At 55.6% G+C, this 16,884-nt stretch overlaps 2 protein-coding genes across 3 annotated transcripts; one reads left to right on the forward strand and one right to left on the reverse strand.

The window, feature by feature from the left end:
• Nucleotides 1-368: 368 nt before the first annotated feature.
• On the forward strand, nt 369-7,896 carry LOC150000821 (protein Shroom1-like). 2 transcript variants are annotated; one of them, XM_090289500.1, is made up of 9 exons: nt 369-547; nt 910-1,069; nt 4,324-5,330; nt 5,423-5,478; nt 5,633-5,839; nt 6,037-6,591; nt 6,679-6,793; nt 6,893-7,165; nt 7,246-7,896. In XM_090289500.1, the coding sequence occupies exons 1-9, from the start codon at nt 443-445 to the stop codon at nt 7,576-7,578; spliced, it is 2,811 nt and encodes a 936-aa protein (XP_090145626.1). In that variant the 5' UTR covers nt 369-442; the 3' UTR covers nt 7,579-7,896. The 2 variants fall into 2 exon arrangements, with proteins under 2 accessions (XP_090145626.1, XP_090145627.1); XM_090289501.1 differs by having other exon boundaries at nt 369-469.
• Nucleotides 7,897-13,048: 5,152 nt separating this feature from the next.
• Nucleotides 13,049-16,622, reverse strand: LOC150000822 (ankyrin repeat domain-containing protein SOWAHA-like). The gene has a single exon (XM_090289502.1). It carries the CDS (start codon nt 16,505-16,507, stop codon nt 14,801-14,803), a length of 1,707 nt encoding a protein of 568 aa, XP_090145628.1. The 5' UTR covers nt 16,508-16,622; the 3' UTR covers nt 13,049-14,800.
• Between the last annotated feature and the right edge of the window lie 262 nt (nt 16,623-16,884).

Here is a 16,884-nt window from a genome sequence, read left to right on the forward strand (position 1 = left end):
CCAGAGGCAAGAGTCCCAGGCGGGTCTGCTCTCTTGGCCATGCTTGAAAGGAAGGGGGTGGCCGTCCGGAGGCCTTGGGGCCCGGCCTGGGCCTCCCCCCAGAGGGGCTGGAGGGGGTGGGGGCCCAGGGATGAGGCTAGCGCACCACGGGCGCTGACGGAGCGGGCAGGCCAGCGCAGTGTTGCCCTTCCTCCCCCAGTGCTCCTGCTTCTCCGGCTCAGAGCAAGAGGCCTGTGCCCCGCGAGGAACTAGAGCCCACCCACCCCTGAGCCCGGGGCTAGCCACTACGAAGGTGCAGGTGGCTCCCCGGGTAGCGCAGCTGCTTCGAGCTCCCGCCCCTGGTGGCCGGACGTGGCGCCTCCCCCGCGGCGACCGGAGCCTGGAGGTGGGGTCCGGAGCCGGAGCCCGGGGCTCTGATGTCACCGCGCGGCCGCGGGCGCCCATGAGCACCTCTCCGGCTGGAGCTCAGGTACGCGGCGAGGCGGGGGCCAGGCAGCGGGATCGCGTGGCGGCGGGGTCGGCCATCCGCTTGCCAGGAGAAGGCAGGGTGAGCCCCACTGCGAGGGAGGGCTGGGGGGCCGCGGTAGCTGCGGGGCCACGGGGCAGTCAGTGCGACATTGGGTACGGAGGGGTGGATTCCGCGCTTCCAGTGGCGTCCCTGGGGCCGGTGCTCTTCGCAAAAGGCTGGAGGCGGGCATGAGACCTGCCCGAGGCGAAAGCTGCCGGTGGGGTGGGGTTAGGGGCGCTGGAGCGCTTGGGAGGCCAAAGACCGCCAGGGTCTTACTCCACGACCCTCCGCTCCGCCCCTGTGCCGGGGACCACCGGAGCTTCCAGGTCCCTCCCGCCCATGACCTCGCTGCCCCCCAGCTTGCGTTCTGAGTCCTCCCTCCTCGACGGCAAACCCAACAGGAAAGGCCGAGAAATGAACCGGCCAGCCGCCATCCGCTCTCCCAGCGTCCCCGGGACCCCGCTCCACCGCAGCACCGCGTGACTCTGCCGCCCCCTGCGGACGCCAGTCCTGGGCCCCTGTCCTCCCTCGCATGCCTGGACTCAGAGCTTGAATCCTCAGGTACGTAGTCCGACCACACCAAGGCCTGCTGCCCCAGATGCCATCAGCATCCCGCATTTCCTGCGCGACATTGAGCGGGAGGCTCTGGGAGAGTGGGGGAGGGGCGCTGGGGACTGGGAGAGCCCTGGGACTTTCCCGAATGATTGCCTGGCCAGGCCTAGTCTGGGGTGCTTGGATTCAAGACACCGCGCGGGACCCAGAAACTCAGTCTGGCAGGGAGACTGCCTTGCAGGAGTGTCCCCTCAGTGAGCCTAGTACTGGGGAGAGCCATCCCGGAGGGGCGGCCTGGAGGACCTCTCTAGAGAGGTCGTATGTGAGGTGGCCTTTGAGAGAGGTGCCACTTAATTCCTGACCACTGTTGGTCATGTGAGTCTGTCTGCCTTTCTGGCCCCCTTGCCTGGATCTGTCTTGGTATAGTTTTACCCACTGGAAGCTGTCTTCATCTGTATCCCCAGCAACCTCTAACTGAAAACCTGGGCCAGCCTGCTGGCCTGGTCCAACCTCCCCCCTGAAGTCCTGACCCACGGCGCAACTTCTCAACTACCAGACTTGCCACCAACACTGCAAAGCCCACAGGCCCCAGACTGAGTGAGCCCTGGGCCCCTGGGCCGGTCCCACCTCAGCTTCCTACTTCCTGAGCCTGGCACCACACCTCCCAGGCCCCAGTGTAACATGCTGAAGTCCTCTCTCTCCTTCCTCTCTTGCTCTTTCATTCAGGTGACACTTATTGCACAAGCCCTCTCCCACGCCCCACGGGACCCCAGTCGGGTGGCTTTCTGGCAGGGCATCCATTCTGCTGCCCTGCTCTGGTGAGGCTTTGGCAAGAGAGCTCTTCGAGCCGCATCCTCTGGGCTTCATTGCAGGCCCTGGCTCTGCAGCCCAGCCCACAGCTGGCACTAACGCTGGTGCTGGGGCTCTTGGGCTGGGGCCGCCCCCAGCCCCAGGCACTGGCTGCACCACAAGAGGCTCCCTGTAGCCAGACAAGTGTGAAAACTCCTTACTCTTTGTGCTGAGGCCCCAAAACATAGTAAAGGAGTTGGACTCTCCTGGCGTGGCAGGTTCTGCAAAGGTGTGAGCCTCCTGCATGGGTATCAGCCCGCTGGGACCACCCTTGCAAAAGCATCCCAGAGATAAGTCAAGGGCTGTAAGAAAATAGGTACATACCACATTGTTATGATCCGCTCGAGCTGTTTTTATTTGGTGAACTCAGAGTTCTTCTGTCAACGCCGTGGCTCACAAGTAAGATAGAATTTTCAAGGCCTTTTTTGAGGAAACATCTTTGTGCTTGAACCAGCACCCGTGCCTATAGGTGCAGCAAGCCGACTGCCCTGGACAGGCATGGGTGATGTGAGCCAGAATGACTGGCACTCCCAAGCTGGGATCAGAAGGGTCAGAAGAGAGAGGACTAGTGTCTGGGCAGCTAGGATGGGTTTCCTAGAGGAGATAACGGTCCTCACAGGGCAGGGCTGCTACTTAGGGCAGCTTGTCTTCCTGAAGTCCAGAGTGGAAGCCCTCTGCGAAAGAGGTCCCAAGCCTCAGTGTGAGGCCCAATCTGCACGGCTGGCCTTAGTGAGCATAAAGATGCCTCCAGGGGGTTGAGGTCAAGGTGGTCTGGTCCCAAGATGGTCAGCTGAGAGCCTCTCCAGGGAACACTGCAGGCACTGCCTCTCCCGTTAGGAAATGCTGTATCCTCTTACCGCTAACCTCCCTACCTGCCCTGCTCAGCAATCTGTAGCATGTGGGGTCACAGGGAAGGGGGAGGGAGGGTGATCCTAAGCTCCAAATAGTGTCTGGGAGGCTCAGATGAGCCTGCTTTTCAGTTCCTGCACCAGCTGGGGGCATCCTCCTCTGCACTCCCCTCCCAGCAGCTCAGAGAAGGCAAGTCCTCCTCCTAAGTCCCCTAGCTCGTTGGGAGCCCCAGTTTCCCAAGACTCAAAGCTGCTCTTACCTCTGACCGAGGTACACCCACCCAACTCTTGCACTGGGGAGGTATAGATTTCTGGTTGGTCCTGCTCAAAGCTGTACTTGCCTGCTTTTTTGGTTCCTCATAAAGCATGAGTATGCCTCACCCAGTCTGCCCCCTTCCCCAGAGAAGACAAATAGGGAGGAGAGAAGAGGGGACAGAAGCCAAGGAGCCCTCTTCCTTCTCCCCCATCTACTCCTTACAAGTTGGCTCCTTCCCTTGCCATCCAATAAGCATTTCTTTAGCATCAACTACAGGCTGGGTACTCAGGGTCCAGAAATGAGTGAGCAGGGGGCCTGTCTTCAGGAAGCCCCAGGTGGGAATGGGAAGAAGGAACCACAGGCAAGCCAACAATTCCAGTGCAGGGTGATGAGGCGTGTGATGGGGGAAGTTCGGGATACTGTAGGGGACCCAGAAGGTCAGGAGACCTCTAAGCTGAGCCCTAGTGGAGAAGCAAGAGTAACAGAACAAAGAGGGAGTGAGCTTGTAATTACCAGACAAAAGGCAGTCTCCAGAAGCAGGGACCGTGTTGTACTGGAATCCGCCAGTTGTTTGAGGCAAGGTGGGGGCAACTGTTTCCCACAGTGGAGTTTGGGCTGTGTTGGAGGCTTTGGGCAGCTGGGGAACCTGGGGGGTGGAGGGGACTGCATTTCAGCAGGGTTTCCTTCTAGAAAATTGGTTCTAGCTGCAGTAAGACTGGAGGCAGGCCCAGATTCCAGGCAGGGCTCTGCTCCTACCAGCTGTGTGCCCCTGGGCACATCATTCCCCCCCCAGAACCTCAGTGTCCTCATCTGTAACATGCAGATAGCAGTAGGGAGGAGCAAGGCAAATATTTGTATAAAGCATGTAGGGCTGGAGTGCAGCTCTGGAGCTGCCCCTGCCCCCTGCCCTGGCTCTTCCCCTCCCCTTTCTTGGCTTCCCAGTCATCTTAGAACGTTCTTGACCATTGTTTATCAGGGAAGGATCACATGGAGAAGCTTAACAAAGCGCCCGGAAGCAGCCCGGGTGGGACAGGGCTGGGGAGGGAAGGAACATGGATACATTCCCAGTGCTCCAGAGGATACTAGCCAGGAGAGCCCCAGCAGGGAATGGGCTGGGGGCCAATTCCTTTCCCTAAGCTGAGGCCTTCAACCTCCAGAATTGCTCCCTGGGGTTGGCCCTATTGCCCATGGCATCTCTGATCTGGAGGTAATGCCAGCGCTTGAGACGGTGTGACTAGAGAGGGTCAGTGTAAGCAGACTGTCCTCTTACTCTGAGCTCCTCACCCATCTCACCATCTATGTTTTTGAAGGCCCCACGGAGCCAGCCGGCCCAGCGCTCATCTGCACAGCCATGGAGGCCCTGGGCCCCGGGGACGACCGCGCATCCCCAGCCTCATCCACGCGCAGCCTGGACCTGCGGCGGCTGTCCGTGCGCGCCGACTCGGCCTACAGCTCCTTTTCTGCGGCCTCGGGCGGTGCCGAGGCGCGCACGCCATCCCCAGGGAGCGATCTCCTTCCGTACCTAGACTGGGACTACGTGCGCTTGGTATGGGGCGGCCCAGCCCCCGCCCGGATCAATGCAGCCCTGCATGCCTCCTCGCAGCCCCGGCCCGCGGCCGCCGCACACAGTGGGCCTTGTCCCCCACAGGTGCAGGGGGCCCCGGGGGTGCTCAGCAGGCAGGCCACCCCACTTCTGTACGCGCTGGCAGCCGAGGCGGAGGCCGCAGCGCGGGCCTCCGAGCCGCCCAGCCCTCCGGCCTCGCGGGCTGCCTACCGCCAGCGGCTGCAGGGCGCACAGCGGCGAGTCCTCCGGGAGACGTCCTTCCAGCGCAAGGAGCTCCGCATGAGCCTGCCGGCCCGCCTGCGACCCATGACCCCCGCGCGGCCCCCGGCTGCGCATCCGCGATCTGCTTCTCTCGGCCACCCTAGCGGGGAAGGGGAGCCGGCGCGCTCCGGGGTTCCTGCGCCAGGCACTGCCGGCCGGGGCCATCTCGCCAACCAGCAGCAGAATTGGTGCTTCTCGGAGCCAGGAAAGCTGGATCGTGTGGGTCGGGGCGGGGGGATGGCCGGGGAATGCTCAAGTGGGGCCTGCTCCAGCTTTGGCCTCACCAGGCCAGAGCCTCAGGAATTGCAGCATCCTGCGTTGGCAGAGTTCGAAGGTCACCAGATCAGATGGCTGCCCCGAGGCATAGGGGACCCAGAAACCCGGTCCCTGAAGCTCGACCTCACCTACAGACCTGCTCGCAGGAGTCAGAGCGCTTCAGGGGAAGCTTTGGGTCCCTGGGGAGACCCAGGAGGGGTCATGCCCATTGTCCAGGTATGGAAGAGAAGGGTTGCAGGCTTGGGGTGGGGGGGCATCTGGAAGACTGAAAACTGGAGCCACAGTTCATCCAACCTCTGCCTTTCCAGGCTGTGTCTCAAGGAGCAGAACCCCCCAGACCATTATTTCAGACCAAACATTCCAGGTGAGAGACATGGATCACTCTTGGGAGGAGGCGGCTTCCATAGCTCTTGCCCAAGAGAGCAGAGCGCCTCATTCTGATGCTGTCTTTTGCAAACCAAATCCCCAATTGCCTTCCTTCCTGGTCACTGTGGTCAGTGTGGGGTCTCTGCCTCCAGGTTCCTGACTCAGAAGGAAGCTACAGTGGTGTGTCCTGCAGAGGGTCGCCAGAGCAGTCCCACTGACTGTGAGCACAGGGTCCCAGAGACCTGCATGGTGTCTGCCCGACTCCCTTCCCTTCCTGATGATGATGTCTTCCTGGAAGAAGCCCCGCTGGTCAGGAGATTGCCTCTAGACTCCCATGCACCCCCGGAGCTCCTAACCAGGTGAATTCTCTTGCTTGCAAGCAGAGCGCAACACTCACTTCCCACGCATAGCTACAAATTGCCAGGGGTGGGGGCACGGAACCCCCTCCTAGCAGGACCCCGAGAGCCTGGGTGGTGGGGTGAGGACTGGTGGCCCTTGGAGACCACCACTGGTCTTCAGCCAGAGCTTTTCTTAATTGTGTCTCTTCCACTTCCAGTGTCCATGCCTCTGACCTGCAGTGTGGAGCTGGTAAGGCTACAATCCTCTCAGAGCCCCCCCACCACAAGTGCCCAGAGAATGCAGCAGCAGATGACCGCTGGCAGGGGGTAAACAGTTCTGTGGGTGTCTCCAGGCCCACATGCTGTAGCCCCCCTGGGAATGCAAATGGTGACATCCCAGCCATTGACTCCACTGGACTGCTGATGACTGACTTCCCTGCAGCTGCAGAGAGTGACTTTCTCAAACCTCTCCCAGTGGGTGCCCTGGGACCTCCAGGCAATGATACCCAAGGGTCTCCTGATGAGACTGCCCCGGTTTGGGGCACTGGCCAGTCTGGTTCCCAGCCAACATGGCCTAGTCCCCGCCTGGAGGAGCTGGTTCAGGAGCTGGTCAGCCTGGATCCCTCTCTGAGTGACACTCTCACCCACTATCCCAGCCCAGAGCCACCTCTGGATCTGCTGGATGGGCTGATTCCTCTAGCTGAGGTCTGGGCTGCAATGAGACCAGCCTGTGGCAAGGCTGGAGAGGAAGCTGCTGGTACTTGGGAGCCAGGGTGAGTGAGGGTCACCAGCAACGCAGGAGATTCTGAGCCCCTGCAGTATGGGGCATGACAACCCATGAGCTCTGGCTTTATCCCCAGGTCCTACCTATCTAGCTCCATCCAGCTTCTGCCAACTTCTCAGGAGGAAACAAGGCCTGAAAACCTTACCACCCACCCTGTGTCTGAGCCAAATAGCAGCATCCAAGCCAAGAAAGTGAGTGTGGTGGGGCTGGTGGAAGGTGGGTGGGACAAGAGACTGGAGTTTGGCTTAAAAATCTGGCCCCAGCTTTAAGTACCCACGCCCTCACTGCAGGCGGAGTTGGCGGACCTCCTCCAAAAGATGCTGCAGAACCTTCAGGCTGAGCAGGAGCAGCTGCAGGGGGCAGCCCAGACCTGGGCCAGGCGGGGAGCTGCGCTGGAGGCCGCGGTGGGCCAGGCCTGTGCACCCCGCGAGCTAGAGCGGTTCAGCCGGTTCATGGCTGACCTAGAGCGTGTGCTTGGCCTTCTGCTGCTACTAGGCAGTCGCCTGGCTCGCGTACGCCGCGCACTGGCCCGGACGGGGGCAGACAGCGACCCCGATGAGCAGGTAAAGGGTTCAGGCTGCGGGAGAGCAGGGCAGCGATGCACGCTCGCCCTGCTCACCGTACCTCTCCCCGTGGGCTCCAGGCCTCTCTGTTGCAACGACTTGGGCTCCTGCAGCGGCAGCAGGAGGATGCCAGGGAGCTGAAGGAGCATGTGGCGCGGCGCGAGCGGGCTCTGCGCGAGGTTCTGGTGCGGGCACTGCCTGCTCGGGAGCTGCGCGCCTACTGCGCCCTCCTGGCCGGCAAGGCCGCTGTCCTGGCCCAGCAGCGCAGCTTGGACGAGCGGGTGCGGCTCCTTCAGGATCAACTGGACGCCGTCAGGAGCAGCCTTGGCCATCGACCGCCATCTCCCAGGCTGGCCTCCCTCCCGGGGAACCGTCCTCCCGATAAACCGCCCTTCCTTGCTCTGCTTATTTAGTTATGGCGGCGGAGGTGGGGAGCATTGGCCCTTGCCGTTCACCCACGCCGCTGGGGGTGACACTGGTTTCTTGGGTGCTTCTCCCTCGGGGTGGGGATGATCTAGGCTGGGCCCTTCCCGGGTACTTCTTCCAAGTATTGTCATGTGGCCTTACCCAAGTTTTGTGGATTATTTGGTAATTAATTTATGGATTTTATAAACTGCAGTATTCACTCTTCTTGTAATGAGAGAAGGGCTTGGTCAGAGTGGAGATAAGTCCGAATCTCAACTGAAGATGCAAAACAGCCTCTTTTTCCTCTCAATAAAAACTGATGTGAGAAGTGCATATGCCACCCAGTATGTAGTTTGGGGGAAGGATCTTGTTTACTGATTACAGACACCAACCCTGCAGGACTAGAGCTGGAGAGGGATTTGTTGGAGGGTGTCAGTGAGGTATGGAAATCTAGGAAGACTGGAGAACCAGGTTTACAAACAGTTGGGACCAGGGTATGCTAGGCCCTTAACTCCACTACCAGTGATCCCTCACTGTTCTGGTGACCGCATCACCACCAAAGCCAGGCCTGATTGGCTGAGTCCAGGTCTCCTTGGCCGGTTTTACCCAAGCCACCAACCTCAGTGGTGGCAGTGGGGCACTGCCTCCCTTCAACACTCAATGGAAAAAGTCCCCAAATGGAAAATGAGTTCAGATGCTCTACTGCCTAAGAACCCTGACAAATGTTCAGTACATTTGGACATTTGGGGACATTCATTCCAAGAGCTTTCTTCCTCTCCCAATTGTGTCATAAAAATAGAGTTTCTCCTGCTCTCCTTCGAGACTCCACTGTGTCAGGAAGGCTTGAGGAGGGCATCAGGGGATGGGAACAGGCGGTGAGGCATGGGGACATGGAGACCTACCATGTGAGGGCCGAGGACCTGGAGAGGCAACTCAGCTACGTGCTAGAGACACCCATCTGGGGGTGGGTTGGGGTTGGGAAGGAGGAGTTAGGGGCTGAAGCAAAGGACACACACTCTTCTCTATTTGTGCATCAGCCCCGTGTGCACAGAATCACTGTTAAGTTCTCAAATATATGTGAAAAATCTGCTTTAGTATTTATAGCTGAAAATGCCAAGGAGAAGAGCATTGTTCATGCAAACCTTCAGCATATTTTTGGAACTTGGGCACATTAAAAGGCATGTATGTGTGTATTTAAAGCCAACTGACCCCAAAGTGAGAAATCTCTGCTTCTGGACTTGTTTTCTGATCCGTTTTGTCACTAAGTGCAACTGACTGGGAATTTTAAATGGTTGTATTCATAGCAAACAAATTAGTTATAACAGTCATGCTATTGAGCACAGAACAATGCTCACACTGTGCCTTCTTATAAAAAATATATGGGGCTCCTGCTGAAGCTGTTGTGGGTTCTAACATTATGCTTTGAACACTGGGCAGAGCCTCTGCTCCAAGGCCTTCAGTCTAGCAGGGCAGCTGGCTTCTAGATGCGTTCTGGATGGAATCTACTTATTTCTGACTTTTGCCCTGTACAGGTGCCATTGCATTCTCTGGTTGTAATATTCTTAGAAACACACTTAATGGGGTCCAGTAGGCCAGTGGAAATGGTGTATTTCAGACAAAGCACTCCCAGGCCGCCATGGGCCTCGGGGCCTGGGGAACAGCATCTGCCATTGTCCAGTTAAATTGCACTTTGGTTCTGTGCTGAGTTTTTCCATGGGGAAATACGACGCTTCTCTGCTTGTCCCTACCACATCAGGGGAGCCACCAAAGTAGATGGACACCAACTGCACCGTCCTTTCACGTTGCCTCTGTCTCCTTCCTGCCCCAGTTTATCTCCCTCCCACACCGTTATTCCTTCGCACGGCAAGAATGAGCCACCGTAGGTGTTCAGTGTTGGTACCACAGACCACAATACTCGCAGGGCCCTCGGAGCCGGTGAATTTCATCCTCCAGGACACCGCCAGCAGAGGGCACTGTTCTCACGATGAAAGCTGCTATCTACACTTGAACACCTACCTGCAGCTCCCCCAGCTACCAGGCCCTCTGGGTAGCCACTGGGACTTTGCCTGGCCGTGCAGAGCAGTGTTGCTGCTGGGCGTTTTTGCTTCATTCGGAAAGCAGTTCTGGCGAGGCAGCCCTGGGAAGGCTGGCTCGCTTTCCTTTGTTGCCGGTTAATGAGAAGCGAGGGGGAGGGAAGCCGGGGTTGTTGATCTCGAGTATCAGTATCGAGAAGACTTACTTAGTCCTCCAGGGTAGAACAGAGGGTTTCACGGTTCTCGGTTGGGGTTTCTGGCTCCACCTTTTGAAGTCCCCTGCGTCCCCCGCCTGCTAGTCTGGTCCCCGCTGCCTCCCGGCTCTGCCCTGGGCCGGCCTGGGCCGGCGAAGGCTGGGGTTGTTGCTGAGCAACAGACAGCCCAATGACCGCCTCCGCGGCTCGCCTCCTCAGCTTCCGCTGCTGTTCCTAATATGAATGTAATTGGTGTACTTTTACCTTCAGTCTGCAAATTGGAAATGCCGGAGGGAAGCAGTGTTCCGCGTGCTCCAAAGCGGCGCGCAATCTGCCTTGAACAGCCTGCTCCGAACACCACGTACCTCCTCGAGCGGCTGGCGAGAGAACCTCGGAGATCCTCACCGCCAAAGACCGTGGTGCTGGCCATTCACATGTAAATCGCAGGCTTAAGAAGGAATTTAGGTCAACTGTAATTGAGGGCCAAAGAGAGGGGAGGTGAAAGGGAAATCTGGGGGTGGGGCTGGGGGACGGCAATTGCTATAAAGCAACCTTCTTAACCACCCTGCAGTTATTGCCACAGCTTGGCCGCAGCTTTTTGTTGTTGTTTATTTTTAGAGAGGGGAAGGAAGGGAGAAGGAGAGGGAGAGAAACATTGATGTGCAAGAGATGCATCAATCCATTACCTCTCACACACACACAACTGGGGACTTGGCTCACGACACAGGCATGTAACCTGACTGGGAATCGAACCGGGAATCTTCTGGTTCGCAGGCCGGCGCTCAATCCACTAAGCCACACCAGCCAGGGCTTTGACCATAGTTTAGATGGCCACGTTGGGTAGTTTACCTGTTGTCTTTGAATTTTAAATCAGCATCAACTTCCTACTCGGACTTTTTCTGGAGGAGCGGTCTGCACGTACCTACTCGTTGTCTGTGTGTGTGTGTGTGTGTGTGTGTGTGCGCGCGCGCGCGCGCGCGCACAGGCATCTCTCTCTTGCTCTCCCATTCTATCGTTCTCTTTCCCCAACCCCCTCCCTTCTCCCTCCCCTCCTCCTCCCTTTCTTTCTCCCTCTTCCTTCTTTCCTCTTCCCAGTAGTCACACCTGAGGCCACCTCTGCTTCAAAGTTCAAGTGCAGAGGTGTGGCAGTTCTGGAATGACAAGGCCAGGACAGAGGTCCAAGGCAAAAAGCCATCTGGAGAGCAGAAGTTTATTTATGCAACCATTTTAAATGGTCAAATAATTTCTTCCAGAAAAAGGCCCAAAAGAGGGGAGAGTGCATGTCTTGGAGGTGCATAGCTTTATAACTGTAAGCTGAGGGCTGAACTGCGACTGTAGTTCTGGAAGGCGGGGGTAGAGATTCAAGAGGAATGTGAATTAACAAAGACATTGTTGATAGCTATTTTAACTAAATGGATATTACATAAAGAATATGGAATAATTTCCCCTTGTTGGAATACGATTTCCCTAGCAAAGTCAATTGTTATTTATGTAGACATTTATTAACACGGTAAAAGAATGGTGAAGCAAAACCACCAATCTGAGCTTTTTTGTTCTGGAGTGTAGCCAGATACCCCTGTGGAACCAGCTTGGCAGCCCTGGTAATATTTCAGGTTGGTTTGCAGTTAACAAAGAGCTCTACCTACTCATTTCCTATGCAAATCTCCCCACAGGCTGTAGCATAGGTACTGCCAGTCTTATGTCCCACAGAAAATAGCGATGGAGCTTGGAAAACTGGGTGACTTGCCTGATGTCACTAAATGAGTAAAGGGCTGAGATTGAGACCACCTTGCTTTTCTGCAACAGGACATTGTAATGGGAAGAGCACAGGATGCCATCCCAGGCTCATCCTTACCTAGCTGTGAGGCCTGAAAAAGTCATTTACAATTTCTCTAGGCTTCAGTTTCCTCACTTTAAAATCAAGATGCTAACAGTACCTACGTTCAAGGTTGTGGGTAGTGCCTGCAAAGTGTTTAGAACTGTGCCTGGCACTTAGTGAACAACAGGTCATGCATGCATTCCCCACACCCTGGTCTCCATTAGGTAAGTGAGACACGCTCAACCACAACCTCCAACCTTCTGCAAAGGAAATATAAAACTTTATTTAAAAGCTTGCTCTGGACAAGACTCATGTATCTATTAAACATCAACAATTTTCCCCATTAAAAGGAGTGATTCTCTGCCCTGTGAGAATTCTAACCAGCTCAATCGCCTTAACTTATAAACAATTATAAGTTAATTGCGTGTCAGTTGGAAATACCCTTCCGCAGGTGTACTTCCTTCTAGGTGACATATGGTTCTTGAAACCTTCCCATATGTACACCAATCCATAGTTTCCTGCTGACTTACCTTACAGCTGCAGAAAGTCTTGGCCTGCGATGAAAAAGGTGGTTTCTAACACCTGAGTTTTAGGCTTATTGGTCGTAAACTCTTCCCAAATGTTTTACCTCATTGAGAAGGCTCCCAGCACACCTTTGGCAACACAAAGATTCTTCTGGCAGCTTGAGTAACCCTCCTCTGATTTCAGTGTTCAATAAACATTAGTTATTGTAATTACTACCCTACTGGTTTAGATTTTGATCTTTCTCAAGGTGAGTCATTACTGTGTTTGTATGACCTTTGTTACCCTATTTTAAGTCAAGCCTCTCTTTTACCATGAAAATCTCTAATATTTTATTGTCTTATAGACTTTCAGTCACTCAGATTGCTATAATTATTGCCGCCCACAATTTTTCTGCAGAGGCAGAAGACTTCATTTGCATTTTTAAATAATTTATGCAGATTAGCTAGAGTTCCAGGCAAGGAAGAAGGTGGGAAGGGTCAGATCAGAGCTAACATTTATCTACCATTTTGGCTACTGTATCCACATGTGGTTGACTCGGTTTATTTTGCAGAGCTATTCAAGTTCTTTCAGAAATAGAATGCTTGAAAGTGGCAGAAGAAAGGTGAGGAGAATAGGAAGAAATTAAGTAGATAAAAAAAGAAGAAAAGAGAAATACAGTGGCAACAGGGGGTGGGGGAGATGGAGAAAGATATAAGGGAATAAATGGTGATGGACGGAGATTTGACTCGGGGTTGTGAATATGCAATACAGTGTAAAGGTGATGTGTTGTGGGATTGTGCACCTGAAACCTGTATAATTTTGTTAATCAGTGTGACCCCAATAAATTCAATAAAAAGGAAAAATGATAATAAAGAGAAAAATACAGTGGCAAGAGCTGTAGAAGAGTCAAGGGAAGTACATCATCACATAAACAAACAAAATGAGAGATTGTTTATTTCATTGCTTAAGTCAAACCATTCTATGAAGGACTGCCTTAGATAATTTTAGAAGCCTCACTGATATATATACTCGTATATGGCAGAGGAGCCCCACTACACTGTGCCACAAAAGCGATTTGATATAGCTAATGATATGCAAACACAATTTGCAAAAGCAGAGCATTACTACCATTTGGTATTTTAAAAGACTGAGCAAATAGATTCCACATCTTTAAAATAGAAAAAGAGCCATTTTCTTGAACCTGGGAAATCCTGGCAATACCTACAAAACTTTTTCAATTACAGAGAGGAACAAAGGTCCAGAAACACTAAATCACCCTCGAAGGTCACTGAGCAAAGAGATTCTGCACCTACTGTTTTGGAATAAATTGTTTGCTTTCAAATGGCTTTAAAAAATGGATATCGTGTTCTTTCTACTTATACAGAACTTTCATATAAAATCCTTAATTGTATTCATTACTATTTCAGCAGTTATTTTTCTGGGGTAATGCTATAACTTTTTTTTTTAATGATGGCCCAACTTTGAAATATTCACCTACTTCACTGAAAGGCTCAGCCAGATTTGAAAAAAACCACAGATTCAGAAACATGGTACAACAGTGCAATTCACATAAATCACACTTAAAACAATTAAATATTCATGCCAAATCAAAAGAGCCACCCACCAGTGCCAAAGACAGGTGTTTATATTTCACCATAAAGAAAAAAATCGCTAATTAAAAGTATTTGTCCAAATGTCCCTTTTCTCTTGTTAAATCACCTTTACTCCCAAGATGCACTTATTTCCTAATACTTAGCATTCACAGTACAAGTAAAATTAATGACATTTACAACGGTCATATTCTGTGTTCAAGACTCTGGAATCTTCATTGCCTAAAATGAGGTAGATAAACATTTATGGGTTTTGTTGGTTGAGGCTAATTTCCTTTTGATCTATTTAAAAAAAATATTTTTTTTGTTTGTTTGTTTAGGGAGAGTGGAAGGCAGGGAGATAGAGAGGGAGAGAAACATCAATTGTTTGCCCCTTGTAAGCCCCAGCCAGGGACCTGGGCCACAGCTCAGTCATGTGCCCTGACAGTGACATTTTGCTTCCCTGGACAATGCTCAACCCACTGAGCCACACCAGCCAGGGCAATTTCCTTTAAATCTTGATCATTATTTTTTAAAATAGAATCCCAAAATCTTTACCAAAGATTGAAAATGTCTGAGCATTTTGCCTAAAAAAATGGAAAAAATATAATTTCAAAAGGTTATTATAAAAGTTGTTTTACCTCATTTCAATTTAAAGATGGAATAAAAGCATCCAATTACAAAACCACTCGTATCTTAAAGCTGACAAACCATCCAGCCTCACACAACACATAAAGAGACCCTTGTGACTAGCTCCGGCTTGGGAGTGTATAGATGCAGAAGCACTGGGTTAACTCATTCAGGGGCCAGACCAGCTGCTGCCCCTTAACTTTTAATCCTACATTTCAAGTCTCCTCCAAAGTTTAAGCCTGACTTCTGGCGTTCTTCATAGGAAGCTCACTGAAATCTTGAATCCCACCTCTGGAGATAAGTCAAGCTTCAGAAAGAAGCTGGAGGCATAGGCTCACCTGGGTAAAACAGGGTGCAGTGGACAAGATTAGAAACTGGATGGAGTTGAAAGTGTTGGGCTGCCTTCATGCTCAAACTTACACTGTGATGGGCAGGCCCAGTTAGATCAACCTCAGGGACTGTCAGGCTGTGGGGGGCAGGCTGGGCATTAAACCAGCGAAGGGCACCGGAGTGGACCGACGAGGGATTTCTGAAAAGGCCGGCGCGCCACTGCGGGCCTTTGTCCTTTTACGAGGAGCTATGGGCGAGGCACCCAAGAACTTGGTGAAGGAACCCGACTTCCTCACGCCTCGAGCCAGGTCCTGGAACATCAGGTCGTCTGCCAGGACGCCCAGAAACGCGCTGGTGGTGGAACTTAGGATGGTGGCGGCCACCTGCACCGGGCGCCGGGCCGCAAGACTGCCACAGCCACCACCGATCGCATTGGGTTCGGCAGAGCCTTGGAGGCCGGGGTCGCCCAGCAGGCGGCGCAGCGCATACGAGGCGCCCTGGGGCAGGTACTGGTAGGCCCGCCGCCCGCTGTGGTCACGCACGTGCACCTGTGCACCCAGGCCCACCAGCAGCACCGCGGCATCCTCGTGGCCGTGCAGAGCCGCCAGGTGCAGTGGCGTGTAGCCGCCGTGTGAGCGCGCGTTCAGGTTGATTGGCACGCCCCCCCGCTGCGACACCTCCACCAGCTGCAGAGCCATCTCACGGTCCCCGCTCTTGGCGGCCCAATGCAAGGCGGTGAAACCAGACATGAAGTCACGCTTCGCGGCCAGGCCACCGTCGCGTAGCAGCAGCCCGTGCAGCTGGTGGGTCCAGCGGCCAGTGGCCGCCCTCACTAGCCACTCGTGCTCGGCCGGCTCCAGGGGCACGGCAGACGGTGGAGGCGCGACGGGCACTTCTTCGGTGTCGGGGCTCAACAGGCGCGGGCAGGCCCGCGACAGGCGCCTCAGATGCGGGGAGCGGCCCGGGCCCGGGCCGAGGCCCAGGCCGGACTCCTCCACTGAGAGCCGCCGCAGGAGCGGCGGAGAGCTCCGCGGGCTCGGCTCCTCCGACAGCTGCCGGCGCATGCCCTGCTCCTCTGCTCGGATGCGGAGCGCTGCGGGCCCCGGGACGCAGCGCACCGGCAGCATGCAGGGCTTCTGCGGAGGCACGCGGCGAGGGGGCGTTGGCGGCCTTGTGGTCGCCCCAGGTCCGGATTCCGGGTCTGGCGGCTCTGCGTGGGGTAAGGCGGCCTCCGACGGTGCCCTAGACGGTGCAGCCACGTCTGCAGGGAGGCCCTCGGAGAGGTGGGCCGGCCCCAAGGCTGGGAGCCCTGGGTCGGAGGGCCGCCCTGACTGCTGGGCTGGGGGGCTTAACAACCGCTCCCCAGTCTGCTGAGTGAGCTCAGGGGCTGGAGCCCCAGGGCTGTCCCGTGGCTCCGATGGCGGGGCCGGGTCCTCAGGTGCTTCCGCCGACGGCTGCGCCGAGGCCAGGCATGCAGCCCCCGAGGCAGCGGCTTCCACGTGTGAGAGCGACGTGATCTTGGACGGCGGCGCTAGTCGCTCGGCGGTGCTGGGGAGGCAGGAGGGCAGCGGCTCTGGTCCCTCTCTGGGCCGCGGCTTCTTCAGCACCACGAACTTGACGCCGTCGAACTCCTTCACCATCGCCACGTCGTTGACGAACTGCTTGAAGCGGTCCCTGCGGGCAGCGCGGCCGCGCGGATCGCCAGCATCCAGCAGCGGCTTGAAGCGGCTCAGCAGCTCCGAGTTGCGCACCTTTCCGCCGTGCTCGTGCAGGAAGCCCAGCACCGCCGCCTGGCTCACCCCGGCGGCCGCGGCGGCCGCTGCCGCGGCGAGGGCCATGGTCAGTGCTGCCCGGCCGCCCGCCCCCGCCACCGGCCTCCGTTCCCGGCTGCTGGGGCAGGTGGACGGCCCGGCGCCCCCTGCTACGCGCCGGAGCCGGGGTTCCGGGAGCCAAGTCCGCCTCGGCCAGGCTCACCTGATCGTGTCCACCGAGGCTGGACGGGCGTGTCCCTGCAGCTCGACCGCGGTCAAATCAGCGCCGCAGCGCCTGGGTGTCTCCGGGAGCAAGGCACTGGGGGCCGCGGCGCGCGCCCACCTCCGCAGCAACGCCGGCCCCCAGTCTTCGGGGTAGGTTTCTGCCTTTATATTTTGTCCAATGGGCGCCGGGCTCCATCCCCCGCGTTCGGTGCTCGTTTTACAGGTGACAGCTGCCACCA

The sequence above is a fragment of the Furipterus horrens genome, unplaced genomic scaffold (assembly GCF_987537825.1).
Source record: "Furipterus horrens unplaced genomic scaffold, mFurHor1.1.pri manual_scaffold_10, whole genome shotgun sequence".
In the NCBI taxonomy this organism is placed as follows: Eukaryota; Metazoa; Chordata; class Mammalia; order Chiroptera; family Furipteridae; genus Furipterus; species Furipterus horrens.